General features: G+C 36.6%; 1 protein-coding gene across 2 annotated transcripts in view; it reads right to left on the reverse strand.

Moving 5' to 3' along the window:
- The window catches only part of NR3C1 (nuclear receptor subfamily 3 group C member 1), a 160,612-nt gene that overhangs the window by 11,919 nt on the left and 125,628 nt on the right, over window positions 1-23,065 (reverse strand). For both annotated transcript variants that reach the window (XM_073355716.1, XM_073355717.2), the window contains exons 5-6: window positions 13,775-14,053; window positions 10,361-10,505 (exon numbers count right to left, since the gene is read on the reverse strand). In XM_073355716.1, the coding sequence (XP_073211817.1) occupies window positions 10,361-10,505; window positions 13,775-14,053 (424 nt within the window). The remainder of the gene's footprint in view (window positions 1-10,360; window positions 10,506-13,774; window positions 14,054-23,065) is intronic.

The raw sequence follows: 23,065 nt of genomic DNA on the forward strand, positions 1-23,065 counted from the left end.
TACAAATGCATGTTGCAGTACCACTTTTTGAACTGTATTAAAACTATTATTTGTGGCATTTTCCTATATCATCTCTAGAAACTAAAGCTTAATGCCAGAGTTTAACAATCAAGCAGCAGCTGAAAGAAGTAATCTTACAAGGCAACAGGTCATATGGGGCTGTGAATAAACATTAAGAGATCTACCTTTTCTCTGGGATCTTGACATAAATCTACACTAAGTCTGCTAATTTTCTGCTGTCTCCTTTAGGTATCAAAGAGTAATTTAAGTGTTTTAAACTGAGTAATTGTAACACATTTTGTGAGAAGGCTCAGCAATTTTCCTTTTGTAAAATATTACCATTTCTGGGCAGAAGGTTAAAATAAATATTATGAAACAGGCCAGTCTATTTATTTGTATCTAGTATAAATACACCCATCAGTAAATATCTGGGTGCCTGTACAAAGCCAAACACAAATGTTATTACCAAAGCTACATAAAATGCACTCGCTACCAAAAAAACAGAGTATAAACACACCCTACGTCCCTTCAGGCAAGGCTAAGTAAACAGATGAGCTTTGCACTGTGTCCTGAAGGGCAACAGACAGGCTGTGTCAGAACAACGGGAAAGCTAATTCAGTGGTGGGTTCTCAATGCTAGAAAGCAGTCTGGGAGCAGGTCCCAGACATTCCACTCTGAGATCTCCTGGCAGGAGAGCATCAGATGATCTCAGCTGCCACAGTGGTGCACAGGGAGGAAGAAAAGGGACAAAAGGATTATGTACAAATGATGGAGCAGGGAACCAACCAAGAGTCAGGGCTCCTGGGTTTTTTTCCAGTGCTATCCCTTACATATGGCCACACAGCAGGAAAGTAAGAAACAGCAAAATGAATCTGTAGGGTGACCAGATAGCAACTGTGAAAAAACAGGACATGGGGTTGGGATAATAGGCGCCTATATAAGAAAAAGTCCCCCAAAATGGGACTGTCCCTTTAAAAACGGGACATCTGGTCACCCTATGAATTTGTTTATCCACATATAAAATGGGTATAATACTTAATGACGGTACCTAAGGTGGCCTAGTATTTGGATAGTGCATGAAAAGCAACACATACTCAAGGTGCAGAGGATTTATTATTAGGTAGGACACAATAAATGCAGAGGTCTGAGTGGGCGTATACAGACATACCACTGGTTTCAGAATAGCAATACAGTAATACAGGTGACTGGTAACTACAGAGTAGTTTCATTATACTATAATTGGAATGCAACAGTGATTTTCCTTTCCAGTATGTAATTACTGCCTGTTCTTATAAGTGGAGCATTAACTAGATGACTACATTACTTATTATTCCTCTAGTGGGGTTCTTGTTTTGATAGTGATTTTAAAACTGATAAGAGTTGGTCACTTTATTGTTTCTTATAAATCAATTATGTTTCATTCTCTTGATCAGCTACACTGCAAGGAAACAAACTGGTGAGTTATTTAACAATCAAGTACCTCCGTGTTTAGTCATCTGCCACTCTCATGCCATTGGTATAGTAAAGAAGTACACTATGTGTTTCAAACATAAAATAATGGGTGAGTCTCCAAAAGCAAGAACTGGATACTAATGCTTAGAACTGCTGAATTAGTGCTACTATCAGACATACACTGCCACTAGGAAATCCCAGCTCTCATTGCCTAAACTCTTACTCAAAGTGTGCTATCCTATATGCCTACTTTATTTTACAATGCCAGAAAAAAAACCCCAGCCATACAGCATCTGGATGTCACATCTCCCATGTATAGCAAAATTACATATGCTTTTATTAGAAAGATTACGCAGTTACTTAGACTATAATATTTTTATGTTTTAAAGACTGCCTTCTCTGAACTGATCTTAATAAAAATATATAGGATTTTGGAGTAAACTTTACACAGAATATACAGTGCTAGTTAAAATCTATATAATTTACAGTTAAAGGGCACATGAGGTTTGCGTGGGACACAAGAGGTAGTTAAAGGCATGTGATTTTCAACATTCAATACGAGTCACTCAGCTCTATTAAATCTATGAAAGAATAAAATCAGTAAACAAGGTGCTGACACTGAACAACAGGCTATTCTGATTCAACAGTCTGATGTACAAACAAATATTTTTTAAAGAAATTGTTCTGGGAAACAAGAAAACTTGCCTTTTAAAATTTTTTTTCAAAAAGCCAAAATACTTAGATTTATTTTCTTTCCACTTAAATTTTATAGGGTATATAACACTGGAGAAAATGAAACAGAGGAGCAGACCTCAGAGTTAAGAACAGAGAACTGATGAAGTGGTGAGCAGGCAAACAAGAATAGGAGTTTCAAAACATGATTTATAAAAACTTTTTTATAAGGCCATGCAGTCATTACATGCCGTACACTGCTTCATGGCCACAAATGCATGTGATTTGCTGTTGCTTAATATGTTTCACATACAATTGGGAGATCTTCTCCTGAAGACAATAGTTGAAGTATGCAGACGTGGGCTCTGATATAAAGCGAGTATTGCATGGTAATTTTGGCAGTAATGATACAGCACTATAAAATTTCACACTTTTATAGTCCCAAAATACTAAAACATGTTCTGGAGCTTCAGATATGGTGGGCTGCCAAGCTCCACCCCAGCTTTTAAAATGGGTCATATAAGCACATGCTATAATGGTGCATTTGTAAGCCAATACACACACACTTTGGATGTGTTCTTTTTTACATTTCAAGTTGTAACGTGATGTATTGGTTAAGCATAAAAATATTAATCCCCCAAAGAATATGGTTCCCACATGGGAAAAAAATTTAAAATTTGATTTTGTATACTCTTCCCAGTGTGGTTTTTTTTTGCTGGGGGGGGGGGGGGGAGGGTTAAAGAAAAGTTGAGTTCAATGGGCATTAGGAATCTAGATGCTTTTGAAAATCCCAGTAGGTGCCTAGATACTTTTAAAAATCTGCCCCTTAATTTCTCTGTGCCTCAGTACCCATATGTAAAATGTAGATAATACTCACAGGGTGTTGTGTGAATAAATACACTAAAGGAGCTCAGATATTATTGAGATGGGGGGGCAACATATGAGTAGCTGAGATATAAAGAACCGTTTTTCAAAACATTCTGCATAGTTTACACATATTTAAATCCCTTATTTTTGGAATAGCATTAGCAGATACTTTCTCTCCCTCAAGCACCATAGTATTGATGAACCTTTAAAACACAAATTGATTAGATAATAAGCACAAAAAATATAAAAATATAAAATGTACCAGTCTACATCTGTATAGCTAAAAAGCAGCTAAACAAATCGTGGTGTTTTTTCTTTATATTAGGTATTATTTTGCAATTTTTGATATGCCCTAAAATCACACACTTGATAATATGCTAGGAGTAATATCAAATACTGTTAAATTCTCTGAAGCCAGTTTATCTTAGTAACTTTTCCTGTGCTTTACTCTTGCAGCAAATTATGGTAAATTGACTTTATACAGGAAGTAGTTTAAGATCAGCTCTATCATGTTGCTGTACGGGGATGACACAGAAAGATGTGATCTGATGATGTCCTAATCAATAACTTCAAATTATTTAAATAGTGTGATTGTTAACAACTTGCACTGCCAATAAACATGCTACTTTTAAATGTTGTCTGAGTGCAAACTGAGAGGGAGAAAGTATGTTAATAATAGGGATTTCAGATTTCTCAGCTTAACTGCAGTAAAATACATTTAAAATTACTCTCATACCAGATATTTCTAGCTGAAAACTGCAACTGTGCAGATACCTTTAAAATATTATGAATTATTTTTATACTGTATTTTGCATAAAGACAGTCCCTCTGCCCTAGGGAACATGCATTTAAATAGGATCCCTCCTCTCCTCAGTCTCTGATTAAAAGTGTTGCAACAACTGTAAAATTCAAGAAATATGTACATGGATGAAGTACATGTAGTGTTTAGAGGTTGGAACTGTGAATCAAGAGCCAAAAAAAATTCCTCGCTCAGCAGCAGACTTCCTTTGTGACTTGGGTCACATGACTTATCCTCATTTTCCTGATGGGGAAGCAGGTAACTCAGAGGCTACCTCTTTCCTGCATCAGATGGATACCGTGAGGCTAAATTTGTTGTTTCTAAGGTAACTAGAAATCTTTGGGTGAAGGGCACTATTCATTAAAAACACATTTCATTACTTGCATAAGTGCTTCAAGATAATAATTTCACACCATATGCTGTACAAACTGTTGTTTGTTGTTGTAATGAGTCTAAAATCTATCACAAGAACTTTTTTGCCACAGTTTTGTATGATTGAACGGCTATAATCCATCCCATGTGGGTGAGTCCATACAGCCCCGCAAAGTCTTGCCAAATCTTCAGTTATGCAATACTCAGCTAAAAGAAAAGGACTATCTACTGAAATTAATCTCATCTAGTATGATATGGATCAAAGAAAGTGGCAGACAATTCTATTTCTATTAGAGAAAGTAACCAATGAATCAAAATTTGTCCGTGACTGAAATTAAACGTATCTGAGGCCAAAGACAGATGATTGTTTTTATTGTTGCCAGTGGGAAATGTTGTGCAATATAAAAGAATGGGAGTATGGAAATGCTGTGGGCTATTTACATGCCTTGAGATGGAAAGCTCAAGCAACTCCTATTTCCTAAACTTTTTTTTTCCTTGTTAGAATTCTGCAACATTGCCTGGGAAGTCAGAGTTCTGGTGCGGAATTCCAGTGCCTGTGTTGCTGCATTGAAATAGTCTACTCCTAATCTACTTTGCTTAGATAAGAGATAGTCGGATCAAATACTAGATACACGATCCTGTTACCACAGCTAATAATGATTAAGTGCCTGATTCACTGGGTACTGAACACCACCTCACAGGTGCTGAATGCCTTCAACTCTCAGAATCACACCCTAAAACAGCAGTATTCACAAAGAACAATTAATAAATTTCTCCCACTATACAGTATACTAAAAATTGCTAAGTCAATGCTACACAACTGAGAGTTTTGATAATACTAAACAGCACTTTTCATTTTCAAAGGATTAAATATTAGATAATTAATTTAAAATGTTTGGAAACGTTAAGACTTGGGTCTCCCAACAAATGAAACTTATCACTCAGCCTTGGACTGTGATTCTATTCTATTACATAGGTTAAGCACTGTTGAGTCTGGTTCATACTTGGATAAGAGACCTTCAAAACACCCCTAACTTCAACAGAAAGTGGTGTTAGTGATTCAATAGACAGTAGTCTTCCCTTTGAGTTAGTATTGAACCACAGCCCCAGCATGGTATTAAGGGATGCTATGCTTCAGTTGGTGTCATCTTTTGGGTCACAGGTAAAGAAGAGGCCGTGGCCACTTGTGTTTTTTTAAAAAGCTCAAGGCATTTTTTGCAGGTATAGGGACATTACGCCAATGTGCTTGCCAAAATCTCTAGTTTTGGTAATTATATTCTGCCTACAATGCCCGAAGTGATCCTTGTAGTCTCAGTTGAATATGATATTCTTCTTTTCCTGTCTTACAGCAGTTATGTATTGTTTTTGTGCACTATTCAATAGTTGCCATGCTTCATTCAGAAATGCCTACCATTTACTGACAAGTGACATGTGAGAAATTTCAGCCAGGAAGGTAATTTTGGCGAATATGTAACACTGAAAATAAGACGTTAGAAAGAAAGTGCCAATCTAATTTTACATACAATGCCACTATCCCCACGCTAATTTCATCTCTCAGTGTACGTGCATTACTCAAAATTAATGAAGTTGTATATTCAAACAATATTTCAAGATTGTAACTAAATTATGGAAATAAATTAGTTATATCTGAGAATTAACCATAGTTAATAATTTATCGCTCAGAATGTATGCTCCTGGGAGTCACACTGTCTTATCTGTAAAGCTTTATTCATATTTACAGCACTATATTAAACAGAAGCTTTCAGAGGTAAAGCATTTTGTGCACCAGTTTAGGAAATTAGATGGTGTTAATCCCATGAACAGTAGTATCAGAATAATCAACCACTTGAAGGTTGCAGCTATTCAACAAAGACATATTCAACATATTTTAATATATAAACAAAGTGAGAATGGCAAAATCCAAGGCTTTTACAACATAATTACTAAAAAGAACAATAAAAGGTTTACAAAGGGCAAGACAAATATTTACACCAAAAAATGAAATGGAATGTGCACATGAAAAGATATTTGAAACACAAATGGCCAATCATATAGAAAATAAAAGGTATTACTGGCTCCTGTCAGCAAACTAAGACAAGACTGGAGAGAAATGTTTTAACAATGTCATATTTTCTGCTTCTACAGTGCCTTCTCTCCAAGGATCTCAAAGTACTGCACTACATAAGTCTCAAAACACCCCAGTGAGGTGGATATCATACCCATTTTAAATATGGGGAAATTGAGGCACGGTTTAAGAAGCCACTTCTGCTCACAGGGACATCAAAAGCCACAGTGCTATAATGGTGCAGGATCTGGTCTTAAGTGTTTTGTTCAAGGCTATACAGCAAATGTATGGCACAATCTGGATGAGGATCCAGATTTTCTGACTCCCAGTACAGGGTGGCTTTAACCCTGTAAAGCAGCACAACCTCTTATGCAATGGACACAAAGTCCAATTGTAAAGCCAGAATTAGAAATCAAAACTTAGAAATTAGAGTAAATACAAATCAGCAAAACCACACTGACCTTCATAGCTTCACTGGCATTTTCAGCCATTTACAAAACATTGCCATTAAAATTGTGATAATGATAAAAAAAGCTTAGTGGCACTGTATTTTGAGTGCCCTGAATGTACCAATATTTCATAGTCTGCATGCCACAAAGGGGATGATGTTTGAGTTCATGAATAAAAGAGAAGCCAATTTCACATTTTTCATAGTAAACCTCACATTTACTTTAAGTCTGCGGGTGGTTAAACTGAATCTTGGACTGTTCTGGCCAGCAACCTCAAAGAATTTATTTACAGACTGCTTCAAACAATCAAGTGAGTCAAGAGACTTTTAATTAAAACGTCACAAAATATATTGTAACGAGTAAAAACCACAAGAAGACAAAACCAGTAAAGAAGCACAAAAGCAATAAAGAAGCTGAAGTGACTAATAAAAGGAAAGCTATAGCGCACATTTAAGTTATTTTCTTGTCCTGATAGACAAATATTTTTATGCTCAAAAGCAACCAACAAGCAGTCATACTGTAATCTATAAAAAGCAACAGTGCACACTGGAAACAGCAAGCTAGCAAATAAATTAGTGCCCCTGATCATTCATCCTCAGAGTCATTAGTTTAAACAGCTAAGATCAGATGTTTTTATTATATGATTGGCTCATCTTGACTTCACATTCATCCTGGGCATTATTTTAGCATAGTGATGTCACCTCTGAAATCCATGTGCATAAGGGCCTAATTTTCAAAAGTAATGAGCACCTGCAGCTCTTCTTGCCTTGAACTGAAGTTGGGGGTGCTCGCTACTTCCAAAAATCAGGCTCTAAAAGCTTATTGTTTTCTTGTTTGGGAATACAACAGAGAAAGTGACAATCAAATTAGGTGCTAATATGCTGCATTAGGAATTCTCTAATTTGTTTTCTCCCTGGCTAGTGAACAAAATACATATCCTGCCTCCAGTGCCTCCGGTTAATTTTGGACAGGTTTAGACAACATGATGGTAAGAATGCCTGAGACCTCTACTAGTATCATCAGAGCTGCCACAATGGAAGTTTACCTGAAATAACTATTGTAGAGTATTTTGACCATTTCTATTCCATAGAAGAAATAGGTTTTAAAAGTGAGCTAAAGGAGATGGTTCCAATGAGATCCATCTAAAGTAGAAAGAAGGCATAGAGCAGTGATCTATCAGCCTTGCAAGCAAGTTACAAATTGCCCTGTAACTTCTGAATATTTTGGCATTATGTTTACAAGCAATCAAATGGTGTCAGAAATACCACATATACATCAGTCATATATTGGTTTTAATCAACTCAAATGAATGGGCAGCACCACACAATTTCTTAAATCTGCCTCCCTGTTTCTGCTTTAGCTTTTCTATCAAACACAAACAACCTCCTCTTCCCCAGCCCCCAAGTTCACTAATCCAACGAGACTTAAATCCATATGAAAGGGTTAAAAAACTAAAAAAATGTAAATATTTAAAAATCTTACCTTCAGAAGAGTCCAACAATTCAGTAGAGCACCTACCCTCAGAATGTTTTATTTAAAACTAAATACAACAACACAGTTTGACATCGATGCACAAAATTGTGTTTCGTATAGAAAAAAGGCTCTACCCCTGTTATGTTACTTATCTAAAAAGAGAGGATGGGAGAATTAGTGTTTGAAGGTACACAGTGCTAATCAAACACTATTTATCATAGTTACTATTCATCTGTTTAGGGTGACCAGATTCCCGATTTTATAGGGATAGTAGCAATATTTGGGGCTTTTTTTAAATATGGGCTCTTATTACCCTCCAACCCTTGTCCCAATTTTTCACACTTGCTATCTCGTCACCCTACATCTGTTAGATACTTACATGGCATTCTCTCACCGTAATATCTGAGATATAACACCCCTTACTCAGGGGAAGATTAAGCTGATGTGGCAGAGGCAAGCAAGAACTTAATTAAATTATTTCGGGGCAGAAACCTTTAGTACTCAACTTATTAGGATAAAAGGGTTCACAAATGTAAAAGAGCAGAACGGATATCTGTCAGACCATTGTCATGCCTTCCTAATAGTTTCTGGCCCAGCCTTCAAACAGTATATTTTGGAAATTGTTTTGGTTTTGTGATTTAAATCCCTTTGTGCTTCTCTCTAGAACCATTAAGATGAAAATATTAATATACATAAGTATTTAAAATACATAAATATTATGTTAGATAAACTGATTTACTTGACTGACCAGCCTACCTTGAAGCCATGCTAATCTGTCGAGTAACTAATGTGTTTTATATCTTTTTTCCCCATTAACCTGCCCAACTATTTTCTTCTCCTTCTATGATTATGGACTTTCAGTGAATGGCTTGATTTTTTAACCCCTTTTAAAAAAATTAAAACAATGTGCCACACTTTGCAAGACAACTTATCTGTATTCAAACTAAACACTGAAAAAAAGCGAAAAGCAAGTATGTTTAGACACACCAAGAAGCTGAAGTCTTATTTGAGTTTGAGTGGTTCTACAGTGAACTAGAAAACTTGTAGGAACTGTTACAAAGAGAAAGTCTTTCGAAAACATGTACCCACAGAACAGATACCTTTGTTTTGAAATAAGGCTAGTGTGTATACCCAAATCTGATTTTAAAGCTACAAAAATTGTTCTGCATTTTATCATCAAAATATCAAAAACTAAAAAAGTTAGAACTAGGTTAGACGTAAAGCCTAATGTTATACTTATATAAGGTATGGGCCTGATTCTCTTCTAGACCAATGTTATATGCTAGTGTAACTCCACTGTCTTAACTGGATTTGCTCAAAATTTACAGTAAAGCAATCAGAAAAGTATAAGGCCCCATAAGTACAAGAGAAAAAAAGTCCTAATGCTCTAGCAAATTACTCAAAAAAAATTGCACAATAAGAACAACGAGTGTTTCCTGAAAATGGATAAAACTGGTTAGAAAAGAGCATTATCCTGGGCACAAGATTTGTCTATAAACTTTGACTTTCTGCAATCTGCAGTTTTACAGTAGATTCCTATTAGGGAGTTCAAAACAGAACAGCTGTGGAATTACAAACAGCAATCTACTTGTAGAATAAGGGTGACACAGAAGCATAATTAGTTAGCTACACAATTCTTTAAATTGTGTTTTGTAAAAATTTTTTTTATGGGTTCAAATTATGCAAACATTTTAACTATATACCAGCAGCTAGATCAACAGTACCATAAATGCCACCAACTGATTTAACTGATCAGTTCAGTGACAATGATAGTATTATTGTTTAGGAGTTTATTCCATTTGCCAGTCTTCTTTTTTTGACAAAGAATTTTAACAGAAATATCCTGTTAGCATCATTTTTTCCTGAACCTTTAGAACTAATTATTGTAATGAATGATGTAGCTGCATCAACAAAATAGAATCCATCCACCCATCAATCCTCCCCCCCACTCTAGACAGAAACACAAACTTTCAGCTAGTTCTAAAAGACCATTAGTTCATTTGACTTATTTAAAAGGAAACTAACATGTGCTAAAAGGAAACTGATTTTGCAGGCAAAATGTCAGTACAGTGATTCTTTGCACAACTTTGTTACCCAGTGACATACATTAGTAGGATTTACTCTCTATAAAAGATACTTATGGCAGAAAAATGTTTCAGGGAGTTTAATACAGCTCTGGCATATGGGGAAAATGACTCATACACTACTTACTCATTAATAATCAGATCTGGTGCAAAACACAGCAGGTTTCCATTTGACTGTTTATATGATCTCCATCCTAGAGCAAAAGCCATCAGGAACATCCATGAGTACTGCAGAAGGGTCATTTGGTCGTCCAAATGTAAATTTCGGAAACCTATAAAATACAAAATATAACAGTATAGGCAGTGAACAAGTAACGCTTAGGAAATGCTCCTTTTCAAATCTATCAAACAACTCATCAGTACAAATAAAAGTGTTATTAATACACAGCAGTATTTTAAAATGTGTTTCATATTATTTTCTTTAGTTGCAGTGGTGCATGGAGACTTGAAGACATCAAAATTGTGTGTTGAACTGCAATGAACAGATATAATCAAGTACTTCTGTATTTTATGTTGTTAGATGCTAAATAATCTGATCTAACTAAAAGTGCATCTGTATTCTGAGAAAGAACAGACTGCACTTGTGGTGGTAGGGAAGATGAAGACGTGAGATTAGAAAAACTAACAGTGCGTCTCTTACCTGCAAATTCTTGCTGTTGATCAAAGTAATATACAAAACTTCAGCATAATTTTAAAGTTACCAAGATTACATTCAGCTGCTTAGCATACGACTGTAATGTATCTTTTATTAGTCTACAAAATTTTTTGCCTATGCAGACTAAACAGTGCCCACCCACAGGACCCAGCTTAATGTGGTTATAGTCACAATCTCTTTGCCAGTCTTCGGACTTTGGAAGTCTTTAACATAACTAAATTCTTGAGCTGGTTTGAATTTGTGGCCTTCCGCAGTTTTAATTACACAGAATACAGAAATGTACTGAAAAGGATAAGTAGCAGAAAAGATAACATTTATACCTTAATTTTAAAAAATATTATATATTATTCCTGAGTACATATACACACTCCACCCCTAACCTCCAGGTGATTGTTTCCTCCTGGAAGAGTATGTGTCACTCGGAGATCGCTTGAAAACTACTACAGAAATCAGAAGAGAGTGTAATATTAAAAGTTCAGAAAATGTTATTTTTCCATGTAATTGGAAATGAAGGTGAATGAAAAATATCCTACAAGTGATTAATTAAGTTAATGTATTTCCTCATAACCAGACAAAACTGGTTCAAGTGTCTTGTGTAAATATTACAGTAACTTCAGACTGAAGTCCACTGGCTTTATTTTAAACTTTTATTCAACAGTAGTTTTACACAGTAGTCACAAATCACAGAATATGTACCATGTTACTCATTGTCACTAACTGCCTGTAACATTATAGCAACATACAGAATGAATAGGGCCAACAAAAATAATGAAGAAATGTGTTATATCTTAAAATTGCTCCCGAGCAGATTTAAAATGTAGACAGCTTTTAATCTACAGTGGTAGCTCATATCAAGCCCTGGCTGCTTTTAACAAGATTTTCTGCCACACCGAGTCCTTATTAAAATTTAGACTCAAGTTCACTTTATTTAATATCATCAGATACTTGACATCCCAAAAAGGTCACTTCAGTGCTATTTCCTTAAGATGTTTAAAATGATAATATCTGGTGAATTAATATGCCCAAATTATATAGCCTCTCAATCTGGTCTACTCCAAAATAAAGGCTGGCAGCTTTGAAGGTAGGAAACCCCCCCTCCATATTGCTACTTTTAAGACTTAGTAATACTGTTTAGAACTCATTTCAAAACTATTGGGTCAAACCTCGAGGTCCTTACTCAAACATTGCTCAGTCAAAACTCCTCTGAAGTAAAAACTTCAGGATACAGCTCATTTTATTTTCCATACATTTATTTCATCGTTCTTTATTGTTAACTAACGATACTAGGGCTAACAAAATGATCTTTGTTCCTTATCAGTTCCATCTGCTTGCATTGGTTATTTCCCACCTGAGACACTAGTCCTCTGGACATCATAAACATTTCCACAGCAACTAACTGTGATATCCCAAATGGAGGACTACTATGATTTCTGCAGGGGTGCCAGAAATCAAAGTAAGTAAACACAGTAAAATGAAAGACTGTTGTGAAGAAAAGCTTTAGTGATAGATTGATCAAGAAAAGGAAGACAAAAAGTCCTGTTATGATCAGAACAGTTACCAGTAATAATATTATTATTATTAAATTAATAGAGTGGCCTTTCAAGGAGTATCATCTTCTGTAAGACTAAGAGCTTGTCTACCTGGGGAAATTAACTTGAATAGTTCCTCATGTGGACACACTAATTCAGAATAAAAAGTGTGCTTCCAAAGCAAAGTGTTTATCCTGGAATAAAGTCACTTTTATCCCAGACTAGATAGCATCCACCCAACAGTTTTGTTATGCTAACTTCACACCTTTACTTTATTCAAATTATTTTCCCAGCGTAGACAAGCCAGAAAGGACGCTTCAATCTCCCTATTCCAGCATAAATGTTTGAATCTAGTCTTTCCTTGTAACTCCAAATAGGTTTATTTTCAAAAAAAGGTGAGACCATCATGTAAAATTAGAGGGCAAGTTACGTTACATCTTTACTTATGTGTACATTGTATGTCACCCTTTAGATTTATTTATGGAAACAGGTGGCTAATAGCACTGGCTAGAGCCAAACACAGCAGAAGCAGGTGTGACAGTTTTCCTGTTTATAGCTCTCCCAGATGCTCAACGGCACCACATTTCAGTCTGTCTGAGGACCATGCAATAGGATGCTATGCATGATGTCAGAACTTGAGGACTCATTTTAGCTACCTGTTTCCTGACGTGAAAGAAAGCCAAAGCAAGCTGTAAATGCAACATCCTTACTGACTTACAAATGGGAGGCATATTGGCAATTCTCCTTTAAAAGTCCCATGTAACACACCCAATTTTGTGGAAGCAGCTATGGTGCCTGAACAAAATGGAATATCAGGCTTTACTCCTGGCCTGGGATTAGAGATGGCAATGACTATTTCCATTCAGGTAGGAAGGATGGGCAGAGTGGAGGAAGCGTGAGGACAAAGTAGCTATGGAGACAAAAAGATACAGGACAATTCCGTTAAGGAGAAGGGGATCAGATGGGTTGCTCCCTGAATCATGGGAACCCTCTTGCTAAAAATTAATAACGAAGCACTGCATTCAAAACTGCTGTGGAAACAGACCCAGGAACACTTCTCTTTTTCTGTGTTAGTGTTTTTAAAAAAGATTTGTGTTGTGTGTGTATTTTATCTCACAGGGACTGAAGAGTCCAACCTAATTTAACCTCAAATTGTAATCAAAGAAATCAAAAAGAGATTTTGGGTCTGTTTTATGTCTGTTTTGTTGATAGGTATTTGAAACATAATTTATCTAAGACATTAATCAATAAGAGTTAGTTCAGAAAAGTATGGAAGGAAAGCATCAAAGTAAAAGACAAAATACTATAATTTGGGACAAAAACTGACATCTTTTACAAAACAACATCTCTGTATTACCTGGTATTGCCTTTGCCCATTTTACTGCAGCTACCACTTGCCTTCCTCCTAACATGTTGAGAGTTGACATTATACGCCATGTTGAGTCAGGTAGAGTACTGTCGTAGCCCGAATACAGAACTTCCGGCTCAATGACTTCCAGCAGGGAAACCAGGGTAGGGGTTAGCTGCGGCAGAGATGCAGGAACTATACTCTTGCTTACTGGACTTTCAGAAGCATCCCTCGTTGCTGTCACATTGGACTGCTGAATTCCTTTGATCTTCTTCTTTGTTTTTCGAGCTAGGGAAGATTTTAGAAATTACATGTTAATTAAGGAATCTACAAAGTAAAAAAAAAAAAGATAGGAAGTGCTGCTCATGCAGGGAATACTCCTTTTTCTTTACATTAGTCATTGGCAACTTCTAAAATATTTTTTCATAGGTTTTTGTAAAAATTTGCATCAGTGAAATGCAGCTAAATCCCTGTTGTAAACTGATTTATCTCAGAGATTTCTAAGAAAGGAGAAGTCACGTTAATGTATCAGAGATGCAGAACAAGGTAGACAGACTAATGTGGGGCTGCAAACTGTATTGGGTGTGACTGCTGGATTTCAATGAGACTTCTCATAATACTGAGCCCCACTTAGTACTAACTGTTTGCAGGACTGGGCACTTTATCATATGCTGAATATGTGAACTACAGAAAACACACAGAAGAAAGGAAAACTGTATTTTATAAATAGAATGCTACTGAATACTCAGAGCCAGGAAAAACATTTTTGGGGGATGACACTGGGCAAGAGAAGAGAATTTTCTCTGGCATCCCTCCTGCAAACAAATTATTGCTGCAGTAATTAAACAGTAAATAAAATTCATATGATATACCAGATAAACACAGCATAAGCAACACATTGCCAGAGATGTCTGCTCTAAAATAGAAAGACTATTTATTAGTGTATCAAAAGTAACGGAGTCTCCTGCTTCCCTTTTGACTCCCCAGAATGTAGACTGCCAACTGTGTAGATTATTTAGTAAATTTTTTGCAGTACAGGAAATTAACTGAAACAATTCTTTTCTGAAGTCTGCATCTTGGTCCATACAGGGGTCCCACAGATACACCAACAGCACATAATAATGCCACTTGTGTAACTTCTAAGAGGGGGAGGGACATAATTTCTGTCCTCTTATAATTTGACTCACCACCACTGCAGAGTAACATAAAATACAACACAGATATAATATGAGACTGTGGTTTTCTCATTTAATTGTGTCCGTTCCATTGTCCAGATGATTATGAATTGTGGATTATGACAGAAATGGTCTCAATTACTATTTTGAAAGCATACAATGATATAAAAAGATGCCACAAGCGCAAGTCTGATCTGCCATGAATGGCAAATGAATACATAATACAGAGCCTGCCTAGTTATTCAAAAACCTCAGTTTTAAATTCAGTAACTTTTCAATTATTTTATTTCTACCCATGCTGTAGGTAACATAAGTTTGTCATGGACAGACAAGTTACTTGCACTGAATATTGGAAGTAAATTGATATTACTTTTAAAAACATTGCATGACCATACTAAATGTCTACGGAACAAAACTTAAGGATATGTGATGAGTGGATAATTTTATTATATCTCCACGCCAACTAGTGCCTGGATTATAACTAATGCATTATTAGAAAATGTATCAGATAACTCAGTAACTTTACAGTTTCAAATTTTTGGAGGTAATATATACTAAAAAGAAATTAATTGAAAAAATGTTAAGGCAACGGTATGGCAGGCTTTGCAACAGAACAAAATTCAGAAAATGCAAAAGTTTAGATTTATAATATGATGGGTATTTTGTGGGAATGAAAAAGACTTTTAGTTTTTTAAATGAAAAATAGTTTCATACACTACACATGGTCCAGAATCCCGTTTGTGGTTTACAATCACATTTTCTTATTTTTTTAAAATGCTCTCTCCCCTGCTCTTTAAAAGGCCCAAACCAAACATAACAGCTTGATCTTGCAAAAATAAAGGGCCTGAATTTTAACTCTTACTACACTGGTGTAGAGTTACTTACCTGAATAATTAATGCTACTCACATCAGTGTGAGTAAGGGGTTCAAAATCTCTTTCTTATGCAAGTGAGTGTGTGCAAGTGTTTGCAGATTAGGCATAAGTGACTATCTGGACAATAAAGTGAAATTGACAAAACACAAATTGTCAAAAGCCCAAAGTAAACAAGAGAAATATATCATTTTCTACAATTTTTCAGTTCTGATATTTCAGTGTTGCTTAGTAGTATGTGAGGTAATATAATTTTCAAGGAGAAGCATCATTTTAAAGTTGACTGTGTCTATTTATGTAACAACTTAGAATTGGAATTAATTATACAAGTACTGCATTTTTTTTTTTTTACACCATGATTTTCTACTGTCCCAGATGCAGCGGCAGTGCTTTACGGAAGGATTTATCCATGTGCAAATGAACAAGATATTTAAAATCTCTCTCATGCAAATTATTGCAGCAGCAACCTCTGTGCCTGTCAAGCTAAACAAGTAAAATGTATAGTGAAGCAACAAAGGGGAGCAGTTAGGTACTACTACTGTGTGAAAAAGATAACACTTCTGAACACAGAGGCCTGGTGTACGCTGGGAGGAAGATGGGGAGGAGAAAATAATGGAAATCAATTTTGCAAATTTAGCTATGGGTAATCCCAAACAGATGTTATAATTATTTTTTATTTAGAACAATTTCAGAAATTACCACAAAAACTACATTAAAAGAATGTTATTAAGGTTGCATGGTCAAGCACTCACAAGTTAGGAGATACCACAATTAAAGGTTCCATATACAACCGTAATTTTCCACTCCCCTCTCGTCTCTGCACATTATGATACAGTCTTTACTTACATGATTACATACTATTTTTTTCATGGGACCCTTGCCTCATTTAGTGCACAGGATGAACTTTGCCCAGCCAGTCCCAACTCCCTGTCCCCAGTGTCCTTGTCCAGACAGTTCCAGTTCTCCCATCCTGACTACTCGTCCGATTCCACCCCACTGCTGAGCTGTTTCCCTTTCCACATTCCTCATCTAATCTTAGAGCCATACCCACTCTCTCCCTCAGCTCCTTGTCCCAATCCCCCCCCTCGCCTGCCTGGCTCCTCGTCCCACTTTCTTTGTGAAGCCACTCAGAGTTCTCCCCCAGTTCCTTGTCTGATGTCTACTCTTCCTCAAACCCTATTCTCCACCCACTAGTTCTTAGTCTCAGTCTCTTTGCCCTACCTTCCCCTCCTCCCAGCTCAGTCCCAGTTTCTCTCTTTCCTGCTCTCCATGTCTCAATATATTCCTTCCCCTCCCCCTCCCCCTCCCCCACAGTCTGGCTTTTATTTCTTCATTAATTGAATTAAAGATCTTCCTTCTCCATGATACCTGGGTGCCAGGGTTGAGTCAGTGAGAGCTCAGGAGAGAGACGCTCCCTGTTCTCAGTTCCACTGTCTGGCTCTACCCAGATCCAAACCAGCTGGGAGCAGCCATAAGAGGGAAAGTCTGGATTTGTTCCTGTCCACATGCACAGGCCCATTACATGTAAGAGCTGTAGGGCGGTGGTGCATGCAGAATCTGGTCAGCACTAAAAGAGGCTCAAGTATGCTTAGAGAAGACAGTCTTCTGAGATTTAACTGCTAAAATGGACAAGTCTCTATGATGCATGTGCAAATTGACTTTTTCAAAGTCTTACAACTTGGCCAAATCAGGGCACATTTTCACAATGATGACAAAAGGCACACTCCTGACACAAAGGCCACCCACTTGTCAAGTTTCAAGCCTCTGTTCCAAATCCAGACAGTATTACAGATGTTAAAAGAAAGGGACTTAAGAACTTTTTCATGTGGGCAAAACAGCATATTTTTTTCCTAGCCTCATTCTCAGAAATGACTAAAATATTTTGGCTTAAATTTTTCACAAATATTCAGTCCGAGGCATGCACCTGTCATGGAAAATTTCAGCCTAAACAGCTGAAGTTTGGCAAAGCAATAAGCAACTCAAAACAGGGTCTTTTATAGTAGAAAGTGTCAAGAAACCTGCCTATAATAACGTGCCAATATTACCCATGAAAAAGAGAAATGTTGAGGTAATGTATGTTTTTTCAGTACACTGTTTTTAAACATGCATCTTCTGTAAGACATAGTATTAGGTTTCTCAACTGTTTACACAGACGTGTCTTCATATAGATATTGTCTGATGGACCAACTGCCCTCTTGTTCACAAATTGCACATCATCACTGACAACTAAAGAGGTTTCCCAAGTATTAGAGTCTCTTTTCAGTTTACTGCTATTAAAACTGATTTGTTTCCAAAGACTTTTACTGTCTCTGCTGTTTAAGAGGATTGTGTTTAAGAGGATTAGAGTGACTGACTCCAAAACGACTGTTTGTAAATGTTGCCCCAATCAGTAGGGGGTTTCCCTTCATAGTCATATTAAAGATCTGGAATGAAAAAATATTTTCTCTAGATGTTCTCCTGTGGTAGCATACCATGCCTTTATTAGTACCTAATCTCAAAAGGTACTCAGTTCCCAACATTCTCATTAATTTAAATGGCAACTGTAGGTGTTCAGCAACTCTCAAGATTAAGCCTGCAGCTATAGCCTGAAACCGGATTTGATATATAGTGTTCCCATTTGGTTAGTAAGATCAGAACTTTAAATTATATCAGAATTTGGTGTAAACAGGCATAATTTTCACTGACTTACTTCTCACAAGCTACAGTTGTTTACACCAGCACAGATTATGGCAAACACAAACTTTAAGTGGATAAAGATGATGGTCTGAGATTAATAGTTAGCCTCAGGTCTAAATTAATTAACAAATTACCCATTTAATAAGTTTAAAAATTCCTACTGTCTCAACAGTTGACATTAATGAAACAATTTTGCCTTCCTGGAATTTCCAATACACAATATCATACATTATGCATACGCAAATGTTCTCTTTCGCATACTTTTTACTTGTTTAATTGCTCACTAAATCTGAGTAAACATTCATGACACTAGCAAAAACAGAATCAACAGCAATAAAACTGAAAGCAGAAGAAAAGCAAAAATTGGCAGGTTGAGCTGCAGATGGTTTACAAAAAGAAAAGGAGTACTTGTGGCACCTATCCGATGAAGTGAGCTGTAGCTCACGAAAGCTCATGCTCAAATAAATTGGTTAGTCTCTAAGGTGCCACAAGTACTCCTTTTCTTTTTGCGAATACAGACTAACACGGCTGTTACTCTGAAAGATGGTTTACATACTTTTAAAATTAAAAATACAACAACAGAACCAATATATAACAAAGTAAAAAGTCTATCCAAATCAGAGACAAGGAATATCCATCACCACTACAAAATGGGAACTATGGCCTAAATTTTCTGGACACATTCTTGTGATCGTGGTTGCTTCAATTTCTGGGAATCCAACTTGAGACACCTTAAAGTGGCCTGATATTTATGGAGTGTTAAGCACTTTCCCTCTTAAAAGAAATATTGAGCTTCTTTAAAATGTGTTCGCCCAGAAAAGAGACAACCCCCGCCCCAACCTCCCTCCCCACTAGCCATTTTTGAATATATTACTTGAATATTCAAGTTTTTGAAAGGAAAATGAGACAATTTTCCATAGCACTCAGGGCACTGGAAATGTCAATTTTTTTCAAGTTTTTGAACTTGAAAAAAAAAAAGATATAAATAATGTTACAGTGGTCAAGAGGAAACCAACTGATGAGAGGAAACAAGGGCACCCAAGGGCACCCAAGAGAAACCTTAAGACCCATACTTAGCAGGGAGGGCAGAATAGAACAGATTACCTCAATGCCACAGAGCAGATGGACGCAGCAGTTAATAATACAGAGGGATTCAAGAGCGTAGTTACTGCCATGTGCCAACACTAGTGTGAGAAGAATGTAAATAATAATGTAATGCCTACAGGATAGTTTATTAAACCGAGCAGAATTTATCATTTTTAAAAGCAATGCCCCCTCCCCAATATTTGAAATCTGCTGGATCATTTCATTATTCAAAATTTAGTTGTCTTGTCTGAGATGTTTATTTCCCTTCCTTTCACATACAATTTCCCCAAAATTTTTCATTTATTTTGATAACCTACCTTTCTAGTAAGTTGTAAAAAACACATTTTCTATAATGTTTATGGATGGTTGCAACAAGAAAATTGAAGTCAAAAATTCCAGCTGGTGTACAAAAATGTACCCTCAAAAATTTGCACGTGGCCTTTTTAAACAAGCAAATAAGGTCAAATTTGTACTCACTATAGGAGTCTTGCTGAAAAGTTGGCCCTTGAGGTTCAGTGCTTAAACTGTCATAGTGGGGCAGAATTGTATTAGAAAGAGAAAAAAATTAACCTGTAAGTGCAAGTTACTGCACCCTATTAAAGGATATATCAGTTATAAACGGACTATACTTGATCTTAGCTAAAAAACTGAGATGATATTTAGATGTTTATTTTGATTAATTTTGCTGTGTTTTTAGAAATACAGTTTAAATATTTTTCACATCTGGAATGGGCTAAGCAGGGATCTTCTGAGGGAACAAAATGTTTGCAGTTCACTTTTAAAACATATTACTAATTTATGTTTTTCAGAAGAAATGCTTAACAATAAGCATAGTGGTAGTCTGGGATAAGCATCTTTACTGACAAAAATCCATACGTCTTTACTCGTATATCATAGCTAGTCAGCTAATTCACATTTGAAATCAATAGCTGCCTCTTATTTTATCTCTGTTTGCCACCAACACTCATTCTGGCATGGACAAAGCATGTAGGAAGGATTACAATGGTCAGAGAACATTTTTGTTCAGTAGGAAAAATAAATACAATGAAAATGAAAACTATGAAACTTCAGTGAGGAGTCCAACAGCAAGATTTTCTATCTATTGCATCATATACTTCTAATATTTTCTCCTTTGGTTTTAAAGATCTGTTTGTATTCTAAAAAGCCTTTAGCTCTGTTCAGCCAATCAGGTTACTCAACTCCTTAAATATACTGAACTCTAGAATAAGAGCGGTCATTTTTCCATGATGCTTTTTGGGGAAGATTATCAATTAACTTCAGCAAAATTTAGCAGCAACACTGATTTGTTTTTACTGAATCACCTTTGTATGTCCAGACTTTTGCTGCATTAAGATTTTGTTCACTCATTAAGATAGCAGTCAGGGATGTAGAAATGTGCTTCAAAACATGAAAGTGCACTTATACTCTGTTGGTGTCTGATGGCACCATCAGATGGTAACGTAGCTTCCCAGGCTTGTTCTCTTTGAGTAATTCCCTAGTAAAAGTTTAAAGTAATGGTGTCCCCCACTCCCAACTACCAGCCCAGCAAATTCACCCTGAAATCTGGAGGTCAAATTCCTAAATATACATCAGTTGCTCCTGTCTTTGATGGGTATGCACACGTGTAACTGAAGGGTTGATTTTGAGCATATAATCAGAGTGCAAGGTAACAATTCTGTTGATGAATTGTGAGATAGCAGCACCGCTATGATAGCCATTTTGTTCTAACACAAGTCAAAAAATTTTATTCTCAATACAAAGGTGAGCAGATAAGACTCTATAAAAGGACAGGAATCACCTCTCAAGTAAGAAGGTGCCATTTACACAGTCACTTTTAAGAGTAAGCCTCACTTCCACAAGCATTCAAAGAAGCATTTTTCATCCTTGCACCTGAAGAAGATTACAAACTGCCAAGAGAAATCTACGAGTGATACTGCTTTGTATTTGGCTGCCATGCTCTTTGTGTACTGGAAACAAATTTATCATAGACTTTGTGGGCTTATGCCAGATTGCTAGTTTCCTAAAGGCATATATTATCTCATTGTTTTCTTGTACTCCCCTGTAAGTCTGTATGTATCTGCTGTCTCTCAAGTTAGACTGTAAGATCTTTGGGGCAGGGTCAGTCTTTGTTAGGGTGACCAGATGTCCCAAATTTATAGGGACAATCCTAATATTCAGGGCTGTGTCTTATATAGATGCCTATTACCCCATGTCCCCGTCCCGATTTTTCATACTTGCTCCCTGGCCACCCTAGTCTTTGTGTTCTGTGTTTGGACAACGGGGTGCTGATCCATGAATGGGGCAGGCACCACAGTAATACAAGTAATAAATAATAATAATACATAACATTACAAAAAACTACATTAAAAAAATTAGGTTTGGAAAATCAAGAACCAAAAACTTAGGAAATCCCAGAATTAATATTATTGGTGCTCTCATTTCAGGTGCCTGGACCTGGCATGGCCCACAGCAGCCCAGAACTATAATTACAGGAAAAGTCCTGCTCAGCCCCAGGCTGAATCACGCTTAGTGTGGATGAAATCTTCAGGGAATTTAGCTGCTAAAAATCTAAGAAGTCTACTGAGCATGCACAAACTGCGATTTTTCAAAGGCCTATAACTTGGCCAAATTTTGGGTAGATTTTCTAAGCAAAGCACATCTATGATACAAAAGTTGCCACCATCTCTAATCATGTACCACCCATATTTCAAGTCTCTACAGCAAAGCGAGGGGGGTACTAGACCTTTTAAAAGAAAAGATTGTCAGAATTTCTTAATATGGGCAAAACAATGTTAAAAAATTTAAAAAATAAATTCACCCTGAGGCAGCCACTTGGCACAGAAAATGTAAGTCCAAACTGTTAGAATATGGCAGAAGTCGTAAGCATCTGAAAAAAATAATGGGGAAGTTTAATAATAGGTTGTGCTACTGTCCCCACATTAACGTTATAGGTTAGGGGTTCTCAAACTGGGGGTCGGGACCCCGCAGCGGGTCCTGAGGTTATTACATGGGGGATCACGAGCTGTCAGCCTCCATCCCAAACCCAGTTCGCCTCCAGCATTTATAATGGTGTTAAATATATAAAAAAGTGTTTTTAATTTATAAGGGGGGGGGGTCGCACTCAGAGGCTTGCTATGTGAAAGGGCTCACCAGCACAAAATTTGAGAACCACTGTTATAGGTGGTAATGCTAGCAACACCTACAATTAAAGTTGCCCAACACTTCCCAATATAAACCCTTATTTTCAGCTGCTTATAAGTGTGGGTCAAATCTTTTTCCTAATGATGGCAAAAATCCCCACTGACTTCAACGGGGCCAGGACTTCTGTTTATAGATAACTAGATAAAACACAAAAACACCCACTAAAATATGTGGGCTTTTACTGTGTAATCATCAAGGTGTGAAATTATAAAAACCATGGAAATGTACAGCTGAAAGGTAGAGGTTATTTATATTTAGTCCAGTGCCCTGTGCTGAAGCAGAACCAAAGAA

This window comes from Lepidochelys kempii, chromosome 8 (genome assembly GCF_965140285.1).
Source record: "Lepidochelys kempii isolate rLepKem1 chromosome 8, rLepKem1.hap1, whole genome shotgun sequence".
In the NCBI taxonomy this organism is placed as follows: Eukaryota; Metazoa; Chordata; order Testudines; family Cheloniidae; genus Lepidochelys; species Lepidochelys kempii.